The sequence below is a fragment of the Bufo bufo genome, chromosome 2, assembly GCF_905171765.1.
Source record: "Bufo bufo chromosome 2, aBufBuf1.1, whole genome shotgun sequence".
Classification (NCBI taxonomy): domain Eukaryota; kingdom Metazoa; phylum Chordata; class Amphibia; order Anura; family Bufonidae; genus Bufo; species Bufo bufo.
The window spans coordinates 390500033-390520053 of NC_053390.1; the positions used below are offsets into that span (position 1 = coordinate 390500033).

The 20021-nt window shown below is 42.0% G+C and overlaps 1 protein-coding gene across 1 annotated transcript in view; it reads right to left on the bottom strand.

Annotated features, from left to right (window-relative positions):
- The window catches only part of SLC44A1 (solute carrier family 44 member 1), a 164782-nt gene that overhangs the window by 66056 nt on the left and 78705 nt on the right, over window positions 1–20021 (bottom strand). The window contains exons 5-6 of the mRNA XM_040417211.1: window positions 19290–19383; window positions 10777–10946 (exon numbers count right to left, since the gene is read on the bottom strand). Of these exons, the coding sequence (XP_040273145.1) occupies window positions 10777–10946; window positions 19290–19383 (264 nt within the window). The remainder of the gene's footprint in view (window positions 1–10776; window positions 10947–19289; window positions 19384–20021) is intronic.

Below are 20021 nucleotides of genomic sequence, written 5' to 3' on the forward strand. Positions count from 1 at the left end.
GCTCAGAGAATTGCTCCATCTATGCAGATGGTCTCTCTGAAATCGCTAACCATCAGCAGTACTATTTTGCTGGAAATTGCAGAGACAAGCTTGGCTGGCTTGATGTAGAGACGTGCGGTACGGCAAGAGAATGCTTATCAGTATTACAGATGACAACGTGTCAGCAGAGTGTTATAGGTGGCCTGTTGCATGAAGCATTGCTACCTTCTGCCAACTACAGTATTGATTTTATCTCACAGCTTTGCCTGGGAATAATCGGAAATGCTCAATGCTAAGTATACAAACATGAAAAGAAATGCAAGTAGTATTCAGAATGCACACAATGCCATTACATTACACAAGTCAGAATAACAGGAACACAATAGCATCCAGAGATTGCACCTAAATCATCTAAATATTCGGAATTTCTGCACACCAAGTATCATGCATTAAAAACACAGTTTTGGTTACAAAAATTACAGAAGTAGTTAAAACACTAGTGACACAAATCCCGTTATTAAAGCAAACTCCATTTCGAGAAAAATAACATCACATTAACTATGGAAGAGAACACCTACCAGTTTCATCTTTTCAGCTGTAGATCTGCCAACTGCTGAGCTCTTCCTCTGCCATCCAAGATCCTCACACTGTTCATTTGGTAGCCCAAGACACTATCGGTCAGCATGGCTCATGTGAACCGTGCTGGCCAATCCGAGAGCAGGGACAGACAAGCAAGAAGTGTCTTGGACTACCGATGCACAGTTTGAGTCAGTATGAGAATCGGAGCAGCCATCTTGGATGCAGCTGAAAAGATGAAAAGGAAGGCACCATCTAAGTCTACTTTCACACTGGCGTTTTGGCTTTCCGTTTAGGAGATCCGTTCAGGGCTCTCACAAGCGGTCCAAAACGGATCAGTTTTGCCCTAATGCATTCTGAATAGAAAAGGATCCGCTCAGGATGCAGCAGTTTGCCTCCATTCCGTCACCATTCAGCTTTGGTGGACATCTGCTTGCAGCGTTTTGGTGTCCGTCTGATGAAACTGAGCCAAACGGATCCGTCCTGATACACAATGTAAGTCAATGGGGACAGATCAGTCTTCACGGACACAATCTGGCACAATAGAAAACGGATCCGTCCCCTATTGACTTTCAATGGTGTAAAGATAATACTGAACGGATGCAGACGGTTGTATTATCTGAACTGATCCGTCTGTGCAGATCCATGGCGGATCCGCACCAAACGCGAATGTGAAAGTAGCCTTAGGCCCCTTTCACACGGGCGAGTTTTCCGCGCGGGTGCAATGCGTGAGTTGAACGCATTGCACCCGCACTGAATCCGGACCCATTCATTTCTATGGGGCTGTTCACATGAGCGGTGATTTTCACGCATCACTTGTGTGTTGCGTGAAAATCGCAGCATGCTCTATTTTCTCTAAATTCTTGTGCGGATGCGGTGCGATTTTCACGCACGGTTGCTAGGAGACTATCGGGATGGGGAACCGATCTTTATTATTTTCCCTTATAACATGGTTAAAAAAAAAAAAATATAATAATAATAATAATAATAATAATAATAAACAAATAAGACCTTTGATGACGTCACTACGCTCATCATATGGTCCGTCACATGATCTTTTACCATGGGGATGGATCATGTGATGAGCACATTGACGTCATCAAAGGTCCTATTCCTCAAAGAAAACGACAGAAGAGAAGCCGGCTGCGCGAACAAGTGGATTAAGGTGAGTTAAATGATTTTTTATTTTTTTTAACCCCTCCAGCCCTATTGTACTATGCATTCTGTATTCAGAATGCTATTATTTTCCCTTATAACATGGTTATAAGGGAAAATAATACAATCTACACAACCTTGAACCCAAACCTGAACTTCTGTGAAGCAGAAGCATCTCTTCCTAATGATTGGTGAAACACGGATTAGAACATGTTTCCGTGCTAAAATCACAGACCCACAGACTGTGGTAAAACACAGATGTGTGAATACACACATTAAAATGAATGGCTATGTGTGCTGTCCGTGGAGAACACGTACATACACCACAAGTAGGCGGAACACTGATGTGTGATTGAGACTATACACTCATCTAAAGAATTATTAGGAACACCCTACTAATACGGCGTTGGACCCCCTTTTGCCTTCAGAACTGCCTTAATTCTACGTGGCATTGATTCCACAAGGTGCTGATAGCATTCTTTAGAAATGTTGGCCCATATTGATAGGATAGCATCTTGCAGTTGATGGAGATTTGAGGGATGCACATCCAGGGCACGAAGCTCCCGTTCCACCACATCCCAAAGATGCTCTATTGGGTTGAGATCTGGTGACTGTGGGGGCCATTTTAGTACAGTGAACTCATTGTCATGTTCAAGAAACCAATTTGAAATGATTCGAGCTTTGTGACATGGTGCATTATCCTGTTGGAAGTAGCCATCAGAGGATGGATACATGTTCTCATTCTGTTTACGCCAAATTCGGACTCTACCATTTGAATGTTTCAACAGAAATCGAGACTCCTCAGACCAGGCAACATTTTTCCAGTCTTCAACAGTCCAATTTTGGTGAGCTCGTGCAAATTGTAGCCTCTTTTTCCTATTTGTAGTGGAGATGAGTGGTACCCGGTGGGGTCTTCTGCTGTTGTAGCCCATCCACCTCAAGGTTGTGCATGTTGTGGCTTCACAAATGCTTTGCTGCATACCTCGGTTGTAACGAGTGGTTATTTCAGTCAACGTTGCTCTTCTATCAGCTTGAATCAGTTGGCCCATTCTCCTCTGACCTCTAGCATCCACAAGGCATTTTTGCCCACAAAACGGCCGCATACTGGATGTTTTTCCCTTTTCACACCATTCTTTGTAAACCCTAGAAATGGTTGTGCGTGAAAATCCCAGTAACTGAGCAGATTGTGAAATACTCAGACCGGCCCGTCTGGCACCAACCACTATGCCACGCTCAAAATTGCTTAAATCGCCTTTCTTTCCCATTCTGACATTCAGTTTGGAGTTCAGGAGATTGTCTTGACCAGGACCACCCCCCCTAAATGCATTGAAGCAACTGCCATGTGATTGGTTGACTAGATAATTGCATTAATGAGAAATAGAACAGGTGTTCCTAATAATTCTTTAGGTGAGTGTATGTGGTCTGCTGCAGAGTTGCTGTGAATCCTAAATGCTTCCACTTTGTATTAGTATTGCTCACAGTTGAAGGTAGAATATCTAGGAGGGGAGAAATGTCATGAACTGACTTGTTGCAGTGGTGGCATCCCATTACAGTCCCTTGCTGTAATTCCGTGAGCACTTTTAAAGTGCCAGCAAAGTGAGGCGTGCTGATGGGAGTGTCTCCCACTTTGGAGGACCTGACATGTCAATGCATTCAATGGACAACAGTTTGAGCTGTCAAGCAGGTAAAATGTTTTCTGGGCTGTCCCTTGCCTGTAATTAGGGGGCATTTACAGGCATATGATTATTAGACAGTCAAGTAATCTATGTAAGCATGGCCCATTCACACTTGTTTTACTTGTTGACCTGTTTGTTGCTATGTAATGTATGATTTTGTTTGTACATAAACCCTCCGATCGTAAAGCGCTCTGTATCTTGCCACTGCATGGTATTTGTTATTTTTATGAATCAAGGCTATGTTCATGTCACATCCTCCCAGCATACATGCTACAGAGTGTCCTTTAGACTTGCATTTTGGCCATTATACATCAATATAGTGGAGAAAGCTCCAGTAGACAATAGTCCATACAATGGTATCCAGTTAAAAAAATATAAAAAATTCACAATGGGGACCTACGAGTGACTATGCCACTGTATGGTACTGTCAGAGGCATCCATTTAACATATACACAGTCAAGTCACATTCTTATGAACACCAGCTAATATCCACAGCAGCACAGACAGCAGCTAGACAGGTTCAGAGAGACTCAATAAGGTCCTGGTAAGTTGTCACCACAGCTGCTGGATGGTACATGAGGGAGAATCCATAGAGCGAACACAATGATCGAGGAGGTCCCACAGATGCTCAGTTAGGTTCACGTCTGGAGAATTAGGGGGGCCAGGGTAGTACTTTGGTTGGAAGAGCAAGACTCCCATGTCAGACATATTATACCCAAATCAGTTGACATGGATGAGTGGACACAGAGAATGCCACAAAAACATTTCCCAGACCATAATGCTGCCACCACCAGCTTGCGTTATTTCAGCAATGGTTGCAGGGTGCTTGCTCTGACGCTTTTCATTTGACACATCAACGTCCATCTGTTCGATGAAGCAAAAAATGTGACTCATAGGGGAAGGCCAAACTTTACCAGTCAGCAGAGATCCAATTCTCATATTGCCGCGAAAATTTAAGCCTTTTCTGCTGATGCATCTTTGTTAGCAGAAGTGCAGTGACCTTCCGTCTGCTTCAGAGCACCATAATCAGTAGGGTTTGCTGGAGCATTGTTTTAGACACGTCTAGCCCCTTGGTTCACTTGAGTGGTGAGCTGCTCCACTGCAGACTGTCGGTCCACCCTTAAACACCTTCATAGCCAACATTCACCTCACATCATTGGCACATGATGCTCTGCAGTTTCCATGTTGCTTATTCGCAGTGGTACCATTTGTCCATACATGATACACTTTCACCACAGCAGGACATGAACACTTCACAAACTGAGCAGTTTCATAAATACTGCCACCCTTGGTCCGAAAGCAAATAATCATCCCTTTTTCAACTCCCCTTTTACCCGAGACAGCACTGAGGGATATGTGTGATGACCGCTTATGGCACACCTTATATACCTACCAAGCCAGCTCACGACACGCAACTTCCTTCACAAGCTATGCGCTGCCAAGGTCGAAAATAGTAAGTGGTCAAAATAATGCGACTCGACTGAATGTCCTGTTAAACAGAGGTCATATACGTGATGTGAACAGATCTTATTCTAAATAGTTTTTTACCCATAGTCTAAAGTGACAGATTCAAAACACAGTATAACTTATTTTATGGTGCTTATATCACTTAGCCTTAAGTAGTTTTAGAAGCTAATATTGCAGGGAAATTGCAAGACATGACAACTGCTCATTGCAACACTGAACATTTTGGCTTCTTCAATTTTCTATGCAGAATCTCTTGTGTCTGACATCCCACCTAGTGAAAGTGTGGGGATGTTTTTAAGTAGCATGTGCCAGAAGACCACCAAGTCCTCCTCAGGCACCGGGGTCAGGGCACCACTGCTACCTTGCAACCCTACAGCTAAGCTACTGCACTAGAAAAACTACCGTATTCAATAACCACTTAAAGTACAACTTAAATGGCACTGAAAACTGAGGCAGGAATGGTCATGAATCAAACTTTCCAGCTCAGCAGATATTTCCACCTGCAAAATTTGACATTAAAAAGAAAAAAAAAAGAAAAATACATAATAGGCATGATAAAGGGATTGTCCAGGCCTTGAGGCCAATAACCCCATCTTCCCCTGTCCCTCTGAACACTCATCTTTGGGCAGGACCAGGAATCAGACACCTGCGGCCAATCACAGGCTCTACCGAGAACCAAGATCTGGGGCTCGCTCAATACAGATGATGATGAATTAATGGCAATAATTAATATAACAATGTTAGATGATCTCCCAAAACAAGTGCTAAATGATGAATATGATCCACAATAATTTCCCCACATGACATTACAGAAATAAATGGCGCTAGCATATATAGTGGCATTCAAAAGTTTGGGCAACCCTGGTCAAAATTATTGTTACTGTGAACAGATAATTAAGTTGAAGATGAAAATCTCCAAAAAGGCATAAAGTTAAAGGGTTTTTCCAAGATATTTTATTGATGATCTATCCTCAGGATAGGTCATCAATATCCGATTGGCGGGGGTCCGACTCACAGAACCCCTGCTGATCAGCTGGTTGAAGGGAAGGCTGCACACAGTGCCAGTGCAGTCTTCCCTTCAATGTATACCTGCTAGGCAGGTGTAATTACAAGAAGACATCCCATTCATTCAATACACTTGTATAGGAATGAGCCATCCCATTGAAGTGAATGGGACGGCTTCTTGTAACCACACCTGCTCACTGCTGCGATGTCGATGGCGAGCAGGTAAATAATGAAGAGAAGGCTGCGCTGGCACAGTGCACAGCCTTCTCTTCAACCAGCTGATCCTGAGGATAGGTCATCAATAAAAATATCTTGGAAAGCCCTTTCAAAAAAGAAACACACTTTTCAACATTTTAAGCAATACATGTGTATTGTTTGAGTTTTGCACAATTTTAGAGTGAAAAAAGGAAAGGCGTACCTTGCAAAAGTATGAAAACTCAAGGAGATTTGAGCGCTCAGAGAACTTTGACGGAGGTCTCAGACCTTAAATAGCCTGTTAGGGTTAAGGCTTGTTCACAATCATCGTTAGGAAAGGCCCGGTGATGCAAAGCTTTATAAATAACTAGACTCCTCTAATCTTGTCCGAAAAAACAGCAGCCATGGGTTAGGCTCCATTCACACGTCCACAAGTGTTGTCCGCACCCGTTCCGCAATTGTGCGGATCCATTCATTCTCTATGGGGACTGAATGGATGCGGAGAGCACACTATGTGTTCTCCGCATCCGCACTTCCAGAGCGCGGCCCCGATCTTTCGGTGTGCAGCTCCGGAAAAAAATAGAGCACAAGGACAAGAATAGGCATTTCTATGGGGGTGCCGGCCGGATGTATTGCAGATCTGCAATGCACTACGGACGTGTGAATGGACCCTTATTCTAAGGAGCTGCCTAACACTCTGAAGATAGCAAAGAGTTTTCAGGTTTCCATTTCCTCAGTTCGAAATGTAACTAAGAAATGGCAGTTAACAGGAACAGTGGAGGTCAAGAGAAGGTCTGGAAGACCATGAAGAATTTCAGAGACGGTGCTTGTAGGATTCCTAGAAAGGAAAATCAGAACCCCCTCTTGACTGCAAAAGACCTTCAGGAAGATTTAGCAGACTCAGGGATTGTAGTACATTGTTTTACTGTTCATCAACACCTGCATAAATATGGCCTTCATAGAAGAGCAGCGTCATTAGTCTGCAAAAGGACATCTAAACAAGTCTGATGTACTTTGGAAACAAGTCCTGTGGACAAATAAGGTTAAAAGGTATGTTTGAAAAAAAAAGGCACAGAATTTAATGAAAAGAACCCCTCTCCAACCATTAAGCATGCTGCAAAGAAAATAAAGGGGGTTAGCACATCCCACTGTGCATCTTGCACGTCACCATGACTGAAAGCACAAAAGCCAAAACAGCAGCACTCTGCAAACCATTAAGTATGGGGGTGGATCAGTCATGCTTTGGGGCTGTGTTGCAGCCAATGCACGGGGAACATTTCACCGGTAGTAGGAAGAATGTATTCAATGAAATTCCAGCAAATTCTGAAAGCAAACATAACACCACTTGTAAAAAAGCTGAAGTTGAAAAGAGGATGACTTCTACGAATGGATAATGATCTTAAACAACCCTCAAAATCCACAATGGACTACCTCAAAACGTACAAGCTGAAGGTTTTACCATAGCCCTCACAGTCCCCTGATCTGAACATCATTGAAAATCTGTGGATAGACCTAAAAAAAGAGCAGTGAGTGCAAGACGGCCCAGAGATTTCACAGAACTGGAAGACTTTAGCAAGGAAGAATGGATGAAAATCTCTCAAACAAGAATTGAAAGACTCTTGGGTGCCTACAAAAAGTGTTTACAAGCTGTGATACAGGGTGCTGCTAGGTACTAATTATGCCCATCATTTTGATACAAAAGGTGAAAATAAAAAAAATAATTTTGCCTAAAATACAAAGGTAAATGTGTCATCTTTAACTTTATGCCTTTTGGAGATTCTTTCATCTTCAACTTGCTTAACTGTTCACAGTCGGTCAAAGTAGTTTTGACCAGGGATGCCCAAACTTTTGCATGCAAATGTATAGACATGCCATACAATTTAAATGCAGTTCAAGAACAGTTATTTCATATACACACACATTTTTTTCAGAAATAAAAGGTAGAGAGAGGCTTCTGCTTATTAGAATAGGACAGCCTAAAAATAGACCTAATTTGCCTAAAGGGAGTCTTTCACCGAATATGACCATTACAGACCACTCAGATCAGGTTTTCCATTACTTTCCCCAGATTACTATGGTACCATTAATATTGCAGTCCATCGCCGATTTGCTCTAAAAAACACTTTTATACCATATGGTAATTAGGTCCCGGCGGAGGCATGGGATTTCAGACAGAGAGGAGGAGGTAATCAGATTAAACAAGGGCGGGCCAGAGGGGTGAAAGGGGAGGGGTTTGGTAAGCAAAGCGCCGAGGGGCCTGGGCACTAGCCGCATGAACGCTGCCCCTGGGGACCTTCAGAACCTAATTACCATATGGTATAAAAGTGTTTTTTGGAGCAAATCGGTGATGGACTGCAATATGAAAGGTACAATAGTAATCTGGGGAAAGTAATGGAGAACCTGATCTGAGTGGTCTGTAATGGTCATATTTGGTGAAAGACTCCCTTTAAGAGAAGCATTAAAAGGGGTTTTCCGGTTACACAGAAAAAAAAACATACATTACTACTGTACCAGTCAGATGATGAAGTTCTGTGAGCCTTTTGACTCCTCCCATGTAACTGATTTGTGACACATACCCCGTTTTTACATCCGGGCGCCACACTTAAGAGAACTGTCTGCGTCATCAGGTCTCTGCCTCTCCTTCCCCTCCCTGCTTGAAGCCCTGCCCAAAAAAACCTGCCCATTGCTGACATAATATCTGCAGGGCAGGGTTTAGGAAAATGAGCAGAAAGGCGCCCTCAGAGGCCAAGTCATTGATGACGTTTTGTCAACAGGACGGAGCCTTAGGTCAAAGTTATGTCATTCGGATAGAGAATCAACACAGCAGAAAACGTCACTTGACCTTGATTGAGTGCAGGAAAACGGAGCATTACAATCACTATCAGTAAGTGATAATGTGTTGTTTCCAGTCAATTGATGCTTAAAATTGCTAAACCGGAATACCCCTTTAATACTGGAGACCAAGTATGATCATGCAGTGATTTGTAAGTACAGTTGCAATAAAAAGCATGTGAACCCTTTGAAATTATATGGATTTCTGCACAAATTGGTCATAAAATGTGATCTGATCTTCATCTAAGTCACAACAATAGACAATCACAGTCTGCTTAAACTAATAACACACAAAGAATTAAATGTTACCATGTTTTTATTGAACACACCATGTAAACATTTACAGTGCAGGTAGAAAAAGTATGTGAACCCCTAGACTAATGACATCTCCAAGAGCTAATTGGAGTGAGGTGTCAGGCAACTGGAGTCCAATCAATGAGATGAGATTGGAGGTGTTGGTTACAGCTGCCCTGCCCTATAAAAAACACACACCAGTTCTGGGTTTGCTTTTCACAAGAAGCATTGCCTGATGTAAATGATGCCTCGCACAAAGGAGCTCTCAGAAGACCTACGATTAAGAATTGTTGACTTGCATAAAGCTGGAAAGGATTATGAAAGTAACTCCAAAAGCCTTGCTGTTCATCAGTCCAGGGTAAGAAAAATTGTCCATAAATGGACAAAGTTCAGCACTGCTGCTACTCTCCCTAGGAGTGGCCATCCTGTAAAGATGACTGCAAGAGCACAGCGCAGACTGCTCAATGAGGTGAAGAAGAATCCTAGAGTGTCAGCTAAAGACTTACAAAAGTCTCTGGCATATGCTAACATCCCTGTTAGCGAATCTACGATACGTAAAACACTAAACAAGAATGGATTTCATGGGAGGATACCACAGAGGAAGCCAAAAAAAAACATTGCTGCACATTTACAGTTTGCACAAGAGCACCTGGATATTCCACAGCAATACTGGCAAAATATTCTGTGGACAGATGAAACCAAAGTTGAGTTATTTGGAAGAAACACACAACACTATGCGTGGAGAAAAAGAGGCACAGCACACCAACATCAAAACCTCATCCCTACTGTGAAGTATGGTGGTGGGGGCATCATGGTTTGGGGCTGCTTTGCTGCGTCAGAGCTTGGACGGATTGCTATCATCGAAGGGGAAATTAATTCCCACGTTTATCAAGACATTTCGCAGGAGAATTTAAGGCCATCTGTCCACCAGCTGAAGCTCAACAGAAGATGGGTGTTGCAACAATAAAATAAAACCCAAAGCATAGAAGTAAATCAACAATGGCTTAAACAGAAGAAAATACACCTTCTGGAGTGGCCCAGTCAGAGTCCTGACCTCAACACGATTGAGATGCTGTGGCATGATCTCAAGAAAGCGATTCACACCAGACATCCCAAGAATATTGCTGAACTGAAACAGTTCTGTAAAGAGGAATGGTCAAGAATTACTCCTGACCGTTGTGCACGTCTGATCTGCAACTACAGGAAACGTTTGGTTGAAGATATTGCTGCCAAAAGGAGGTTCAACCAGTTATTAAATCCAAGGGTTCACATACTTTTTCCACCTGCACTGTGAATGTTTACATGGTGTGTTCAATAAAAGCATGGTAACATTTAATTCTTTGTGTTTTAATAGTTTAAGCAGACTGTGATTGTCTATTGTTGTGACTTAGATGAAGATCAGATAACATTTTATGACCAATTTGTGCAGAAATCCATATCATTCCAAAGGGTTCACATATTTTTCTTGCAACTATATATGTGGCAAACATTTTTCATATTTCCATAAAACCTTCTTTATAGACTAAGAAGTGAATCTGTAAAAACGTCACCTATAACAATGCTATACATCAAGTCTAATAATTAGAAAAACCATTACCTAGTGACAAAAAGCAAAGTCCAATTATAATTTCTTTGCTGGTCATTACTCCACTAATCAGCCTGTGTAGGACACTATTGTCACTGACAAAAGTGATCAGGGCTTCTGCAAACTTGGCATAGCAGGAAATGTTCACAGGAGCACAGCGATGGAAGAATGGAATAGGTGCACTGGTGACACAAGGAGAAAAAAAAACAAAATAGAAAAAAAAATTACTCCTACCGAAATAGAAAATGAAAAGAATGTCACATCAACATAGAAATGGAAAGGGGAATGAAAGTTTATTCCTTTCTTTCTAAATTCATAACAAAAGGGCTAGGGAAAAAACATGGTGGACGATGGTTGGAAATGCTGTCAATGGAAATGAATGAATATGAAGGCAAAGACCGTCTGAAAGAGGAGGAACACAATATAAACACATTCATGTGGACCAATAGAAAGTGGTATGACCCATAGAAATAAAATTATAGATGAGAAATGAGACTTGCTTGCCAGTATCTTACATGCATTAAATGGTTTCTCTCATCTCGTTCTATAATTTAAAGGGGTATATATATCTTAAAAAATGAAGCTCAATAAAAAAGTAATGAAAATAACGTCACTTTAATAAATACTATTCACCATGCTGCTTGCTCTGGGGTTGCCATGGTAGCATATAACCAACCATGCAATGTCATGTGTCCTCCATTCTTCTGAAAATATTATTGTAAACTGAGGTCACATGCAGAGAGACTTCATTCGTCTCTGGTTGCATACTTATTCCAGAGGAAAGCAGCGAACACCTCCTAAACCATTCCCACTGGAGAAGAATTCTTCAATTAGGATTGGATTCCATTTTCAGTATTTAAAAACAAAACAAAACAAAAAACAAAAAAAAAAACAGCATTCCCAAAGGCCATTCCTACAACCATGTGAATATAAGCGTAGACTGACGCTATCATGGGATCCTCTGTGCAAGCAGTTATTGTAACCAATATTCACATTACTGCAATGGGAAATCAGCAGTGGAAAAAACTAAATAAGGCTACTTTCACACTTGCATTGATAATTCCAATATTGAGATCCGGCAGAGGATTTTCTGTTCTGTTAGGATGCAGTTAAGTGAAATCAAAAACGGATCAGTCACTAAATTAAAAGTCAACGAGTGATAGATCTGGTTTTTACTTACATTGTTTTCAGTGCCGGATCAGTTTTTACCCGTTATTCTGACCGGACACAAAACGGCAGATTGCAGCGGTTTAGTGTCCGGTCATAAAACGGCATGCTGATGGAACAGAAGACATCCTGATGCATCCGGAACAGATCTCTTTCCATTCAGAATGTATGAGGACTAAACGGAAATGTTTTTTCCCGGTACTGAGATCCTCTGCTGGATCTCCATACTGGAAAATAACAACGCAAGTGTGAAAGTAGCCTGAACTGTACAGCAGAAAGCTATATTTTCAGCCATTTCCAACATATTGAGCTACATCTTTTACAAGTAAAATGTGACAATATTTCCAAAAGTATTTACAGCAAAAGAAAAGCTGAGGAATGTCTATTTAAAGCGTGCCTCCAGTTTCACAAGAAAAATAACTAAGGTAAATGGATTTTGCAATATAGTTGTTTTTCTAAGTCATTGTATTAGGAGATTTTGCTATCAAAGGGGTTATCCCAGAATTTAATATTAACAACCTATCCTCAGGACAGGCTAGCAATATCAGATTGGTGGGGGTCTGACTCTCAGCAGCCCCATCGACCAGCTGTATGAAGAGGCCCTGATGCTCTATTAGCGCTCAGGCCTCTTCCTAGGACAGTGACATCACCATACATCAGTCACATGGTCTAGGCACAGCTCAGTGCCATTCAAGTGAATGGGCATGAGCTATCCAGGGGACGGTGCTGTGCTTGGTAAGCTGTAGGGAGACCACAGCGCTCACTGGAGAACCAGCGAGTGGCCTATTCAAGAAGCTGATTGGTGGGGGTGTCAGAAGCCAGACCTCAGTCCATCCTGGGGATAAGCGATCAATATCAAAATTCCCTATAAAGCCTTTAACCAAAAACATGGACCGGTCAAGGTTTGTGCTGCTGCTTAGCTGCACTTAGAAACGCTAGTTTGAAAGTAGCCTATTTTCCGGTATTGAGATCCGTCCTAGGGTCTCCATACCGGAGAAAAACTCTTCTGTTTTGTCCACATTCATTGTCAATGGGGACAAAATTTAACTGAACAGAACGGAATGCTCCAAACTGCATTCTGTTCCATTTGGTTGCGTTCCCATACCGGAGAGCAAACCGCAGCAAGCTGTGGTTTTCTTTCCGTCCTGGGATGCGGAGCCAGATGGATCAGTCATGACCCACAATGCAAGTCAATGGGGACAGATCCATATAACTCTGACACTTCTGACACAAAAGAAAATGGAGTTCATGACGGATCCGTCTTGGCTATGTTAAAGAGGACCTTTCATCGGTCCAAACATTGTGAACTAAGTATCATGACATATACAGCGGCGCCCAGGGATCTCACTGCACTTACTATTATCCCTGGGCGCCGCTCTGTTCTTCTGTTCTCCTGCTATGCCTTCCGGTATGTTCGGTCACTTGGTTATATAGTAGGAGGAGACTGCCCTTGTTCTCCTGGGCGTTTTCTTCTCCCAGGCTGTAGCGCTGGCCAATCGCAGCGCAGAGCTCACAGCCTGGGAGAAAAAAAACTCCCAGGCTGTGAGCTCTGCGCTGTGATTGGCCAGCTCCTCCTACTATAACCAAGTCCCCTAAGTCTCCGCCTACTATAACCAAGTGACCGGACATATCGGAGGGCATAGCAGGAGAACGGAGCAGTGCCCAGGAATAATAGTAAGTGCAGTGAGATCCCTGGGCGCCGCTGTTCAGATCATGACACTTAGTTCACAATGTTTGACCGATGAAAGGTCCTCTTTAAAGATAATACAACCGGATCCGTTCATAACGGATGCAGATGGTTGTATTATTAGTAACGGAAGCGTTTTTGCTGAACCCTGCCGGATCCAGCAATAAAGCTAGTGTGAAAGTAGCCTTAACTACACCGCGCACAGTTTTGCTTCCTAGGTCACAGTTTTCAATGACGGCGCCGTCGGATCCTATCGCACTTGTTCTCGCGCTAAAGACAACAGCCATGAAACAGAACATGATGATGGCTAGTTAAAGGGGTTGTCCCATTATAAGAATTTATTCTGTATCCTGTGGATACGGGATATGTGCTTGTAATGGGAAAGCCCTTTAAGTGCAGCTGACAGCACAAACCCAATATTACACAGATTTAGAAAAACAATTCTATGGCAAAGTCCTGCATTATATACGTATTTCTTGTGAAACGGGAGGTACGCGTTAAATAAGGTTGAGGTTTTCCTTCAGTGTTAGAGACTTACCTTCCATAGTATGAAAAGCAGCTTCATATTGCATCAACACATGGCTATATAGTGAACATTTCAGTATACCGAGCTGAATGTGTAACATAAGCAGCTAAATGAATATTTGGATTTTTTGCCTAGTGGTCAAAATTACGATATATGAAGAGTACAAAAAGTGACTGAAGTTTTGGCATCATCCACGCCCTGCACTCATTACCAGTATGGACATGGTTATACGTATACAATGAAGATGTACTGTTTTCCAGTATGCCTCACAAATAACACAGAAATAGGAATCGGTCTTCCAAATGTCCAATCCAACAAACAGTGCCTCTTTGAAATGGTCAACAGTGCCTCTTTGAAATGGTCATCCTGTATACACTGTATATTTTTTGGTCATAGACCCATTAAAACTAGTGGCCACTTAGTCTTCTCCAAAGCAAGAACTGGAAAACTGTTAAACCTTTAGGCCAGACACACACGAGAGAGAAACTCGCATCGTGCGTCAGTGCAAGGTCCAATTCTGAACTCAACTCCTCTTACAGGATTGCACAGCATTATAATGATTTATAATGTTGTATAACCCTGATAATACTGGAGTCTATTGTATTAGGCTACTTTCACACTAGCGTTTAAGTTTTCCGCTATTGAGATCCATCATAGGGGCTCAATACCAGAATAAAACGCATCAGTTTTGTCCCTATTCATTGTCAATGTGGACAAAACTGAACTGAACAGAACGGAATGCTCCAAAATGCATTCTGTTCTGTTTAGTTGCGTTCCCAGACCGGAGAGCAAACCGCAACATGTTGTATTTTGCTTTCCGTCCTGGGATGTGGAGCAAGACAGATCCAGCATGACCCTCAATGCAAGTCAATGGTGACGGATCTGTTTTCTCTCCCACAATAGAAAACAGATCCGTCCCCCATTGACTTTCAATGGAGTTAATGACAGATCGGTCTTGGCAATGTTAACGATATGTTAAAGATAATAAAACCGGATCCGTCCATAACGAATGCAGACAGTTGTATTATCAGTAACGGAAGCGTTTTGAAAAACCTGCTGACAGTGCTGAGTAGGGGCCATGGAGAGCTGGTTGTGTGTACGTATGTTGATATTTTGATATTTTATCATCAGCATCACTGTGCAAAAGGTTTTTTGCATGAAGCGTTCCCTCCTCTTCCAACAGCTGCGGGAGTGCCAGGTGTCGGACAGCCACTGATGAGATATTGATGACCTATCCTGAGAATAGGCCATCAATATAAAACCCCTGCATAACCCTTTTAATCATGGGATAACCCCTTTACTGAAGAGAGGGTGCAACTGTTCTGGAAACACATGGATGAGATTTGATTTAGCATAGATAACATTGGCCTGGCTCACACTCCACACATCCAAAATAAGTTTATAAGGTTGAGGTCAGAGTTCTTCACAGGAAAAAAAAAACTATTTTTTGAAAGTTTTTTTATTTAAATTTTTTTAACTTTTTTTTTAGATCCCATTAACCCAGGGTTTCTCAACTCCAGTCCTCAGGACCCACCTACCGGTTATGATTTGAGAATATCCCACCGAATGAATACCCGTGGTAAGTCCTGATGTATGGACACTAATTATATCACCTGCTCAATACTAAGGAAATCCTGAAAACACGACTGGTAGGTGGGTCCCGAGGACCGGAGTTGAGAAACCCTGCATTAACCACATCAGGACCCTGCAATTTTCCATTTTTTGCATTTTTATTTTTTACTCCCTGCCTTCCCAGAGCTATAACTTTTTTTTTCTTATTACATAGCTGTATTAGAGCTGTTTTTTTCCAGAACAAGCTGTACTATCTAATGGCACCATCTTACACTGCATATTATGTAGTGGGAAGCTGTAAAAAAAAAAAATAGTGGGGTGAAATTGCGGGTGGGGTGCACAAAACATAATTACACCATAGTTTTATGTGTTTTGCTTTTATGGCATTCCCTATGTGGTAAAACTGACCTGTTACCTTCATTCTCCAGGTCAGTATGAGAACACATTTTTATTATTTTTCTTGTGTTATAATATTTAAACTTTGGAAAAAAAAAGATTTTTTATTTCTTCTCACCAACATATTCTGACCTCCATAACTTTTTTACAGTTATGTCTTCAGAGCTGTGTGAGGACTCATTTTTTGTAGGGCGATCTGTAGTTTTTATTGATACCATTACAGAGTGTGTATGACTTTTTGATCACTTATTATGGGGAGGTGAAAACAGCAAATCGGCCATTTAGATTTTTTTCCATTACAGTGTTCCCCATTCAGAATAAATATGTTTAGAATTTGATAGTATGGGTGTTTTGAAATGTGGCAGTGTAAATGGTCTTTAATTATGTTTGGTCATTTTTATTATGGGGTAAGGGGAGGCCCCAGTTATTTAAACTTTAATATTTTTAAAACCTTTTTTTTGTACACTTATTTTAGATTCCCCTAGGGAACTTGAACATGCAAACATTAGATCACTTGTCCCATAGACTGCAATGAATTACCATTTTCATTATGTTCCTATGGAGCCACACGCAGGGCTCCCCAGGACCCATCACTGTGGTAGCCTCAGATCCTTCAGAGGGCTTGAGGTTACCATAACAAAGTACTCCCCCGATCCCACAGAAAGCCTCTCAGATGCCGTGATCATAATTGACCACGGCATCTAAGGGGTTAAAGCTTAAAGCCAATTACAGAAAGCCGGTGGTTAGTGTGCCCGCTCAGCCTCTGAGTGGACGCCATGTTTAGAGACCAGACTTCTGCCGTACATGAACAGCGGAGGGGATAAGGAATTACTGTCTTACAAATTTATTTTATACTTATAATAAGTCATCAATATATCGGTGGGGGTCTGACTCCTGGATCCACTACCAATAAGCTGATTGAAGGAGAGTGCTGCCGCCTCTTCCTAGGCCAGTGACGTCACATTCCTTGGTCACATGGCTTAGGCGTAGCTCAGTACTAAGCACAGCCACTATCCAATCAATGGTGCTGTGCTTAGTAAGCAGTGAGGAGAGCTCTTCAAACAGCTGATCGGCAGGAATGCTGGGAGTCAGGCCCCTGCCGATCTAATATTGATGACCTATCCTGAGGATAGATCATCAATATTAAAAACTCCTTTGAAAAAGTATCATACTGTTCTGTATAAAGCTCCTATGCAGCCCAGTGTCTCTCCATGGGCCACTCCATTGCATCTGCCCTCTTTTATATTGTCTAGGTTAGCGAGAAGTAGCGGCAGAAGGAGTGGAGTATAAAGCCTAATCTGCATCGTCTGAAGACTCCACCGATGAGCTGACAAAAATGCTTGCTGGCTGGCTCCACATCTACTTGTGTAAAGTGTATAGCAGACTAATCACAGTAATGATCATTCATCCCCCCAAGCAGTTTCCATTGGACTGTGCAAAGGATCTTTAGACTAGAGCCAATCGACTTGTTTTATCTTTGATTGGCGCTTGTTAGACCCCATCACATGACCACAACATCACGTTGCAAGGACTGTAGTGTCTAACCATCTAGACACACAGAAGCTGCAAAACAATATAATACTTTTAAGATTACAATTTGAAAAGTTTTATGTATTTTTATGTGTATCTTTTTATGCAATGCAGCAATAAAAACAGAAAGTCAGTCAGACCCTTTAAGACTTCCATTCACAGTAACAAGTTAAAAAAAAAATGAAACCATGTAGAACACTCCTTCAAAAAGTCATATGCTGAAGCTTTTGTGCTGGATTGGTGGGGACTGGAGAGAGGAGCAGTGTTTATATAATAAAAAAAGAAAAAAGGTATGGATGATTTATGTTCCAGATAGGTCAACAATATCAGATAGATGGGGGTCCAACACATCCAGGAATCAGCTGTTTGCCACCAGTCCCAGAATCATAAAAGAGGAAGGACTGGAAGCATAAGGCTCCATTCGTTGTGTAATGGGCACTCTGGTGTACTGCAGATCAGCTCCCATTCACTTGAATGGCAGCTATGCTGCAGGAAGCTGGCAAGGCCACTACACAACGGATGAAGCCTTCTGCTTCCCACTCCATTCACTGTTAGGCGACTGCCGCAAAAAGCTGGTGTCGGATCCCACTGATCTGATATTGATGACCTATCTAGACAGGTCATCAATATCTAAAAACTGGAAACCCATGTACACCCCTTCTGATAAAGCCTTTAAGTGTATACCAACCCAGCAGAAACTTGGCACACCATTGTCTGAGACCTTCACTCACAGCACAGAGCAAACCCAAAACAAGTGATAATTTAGAAGCTGTCTGACTTCTGTTGTGAGACATCCTACCAGTCAATATTTTCACACTTGGCATTCAGAGAGCCCATATAGCCAAGAGCTAGAAAAAAATATTTTATAAGAATACAAGTATTTCCAAAAACAGACATGTCCCGATAGCTCATAGGTCCCCTTAAAACGGGGTGGCGCCTCTAAAATGACACGAGTGATGATGTGCAACATATTAGTGGCAAAATATGTGGCTTTTCTTGTAACTAGATTTGGAAATTGAACATAAAAATGGGCGAGGTCTCCAAGAAGATGTCATTCAGGATAGATTTAGTGAAGTAAATTAGGTGGAAATGGTGCAAATTCTTGTGTAAATCCTGACAGATAAAAACACAACGTATTTATAAAAAGGGGCTTCCCTAATGACTTCTACTACCTCGGCTACCTAGACTAGCATACCATATGCCAGTCTTTACAAATGCAGGCCGTTGAATATAACAAGAATACTCTAAAGATTACAAAAAAGGAGGACAAGAGTTATCTAAAACCTGCCAGAGACATGTTAGACTTTACATAGGCAGCCTTCACAGACTTTGTTGTTCCGTTCACCTGAATGGGGTTGTTTTGGTGGCACAAGGACTTCTGTAAGCCCCATTCAGACGAATGAAAGCGATTTTCAGGCTCCGCTATTTCTACAACAAGCTCTACAGCATGTGAAGGTGCCCTTGTTTTAGTATGATGAGAAAAACACTGCTAGATAGGCTCTTGCAAGAATTTGCTATCACAAAGGGAAGGAGTACTTGTGAAGGTGCCATCAAGACGTTCCTAGATCTTCTTGTGGATCATACAAGCACCTGTCAGTAGAAAAGGGAAGTGTTCACAGCTCAGGGGAGACATTTCACATTACTTACCTTTCTGGCACTGGAACGCTTGGGCATAAGGACACGGCTTTGCTGTCTGTAGTGTACTGGCTAGGGGTTAGTGCATAATCACATAACTGTGATCCTGTTGGGGAAAAAAAAAATAATAAAATGCAGTTTATGAAATTGATGGATAGAGCTGCATTTAAAGTTTGAAGAGTAAAGAGTCTGAACACCACCACACCCTATACACAGTATTTTGCTAAAAATTTCCAAAAACGGGCCCTCCCAAATCCAGCTGCTTTGCCATGATGGTAGTGATCTGATGTCGTCCCATGAGTGTGGTGGCCAACTACAGGGCTAGGGTGAAGTTGTAGCCACCACCAGTCCAAGGTAATGATACATGACAGATCGCTACAGCCATTGGACATGCAGCAGGACTGTACAGGACCATACTTTTAGTAGCGGCTGTTCTGGGGATTGCAGCTTTGTCCCATTTCCTTTGAAACTTGGGATTGGCAGGGATGGTGAGAATCAGAGCTCCTCCCACTTAATACTCATGGTCTATCCTACGGACAGGCCATCAATTTTATTACTCCCTTTATTAAAGCTTAGGCTACTTTCACATTCCCGTTTTGTGCGGATCCGTCATGGACGGACTGTTCAGATAATACAACCGTCTGCATCCGTTCAGAACGGATCCGTTTGGATTATCTTTAACATAGCCAAAACGGATCAGTCTTGAACACCATTGAAAGTGAATAGAGGACGGATCCGTTTTCT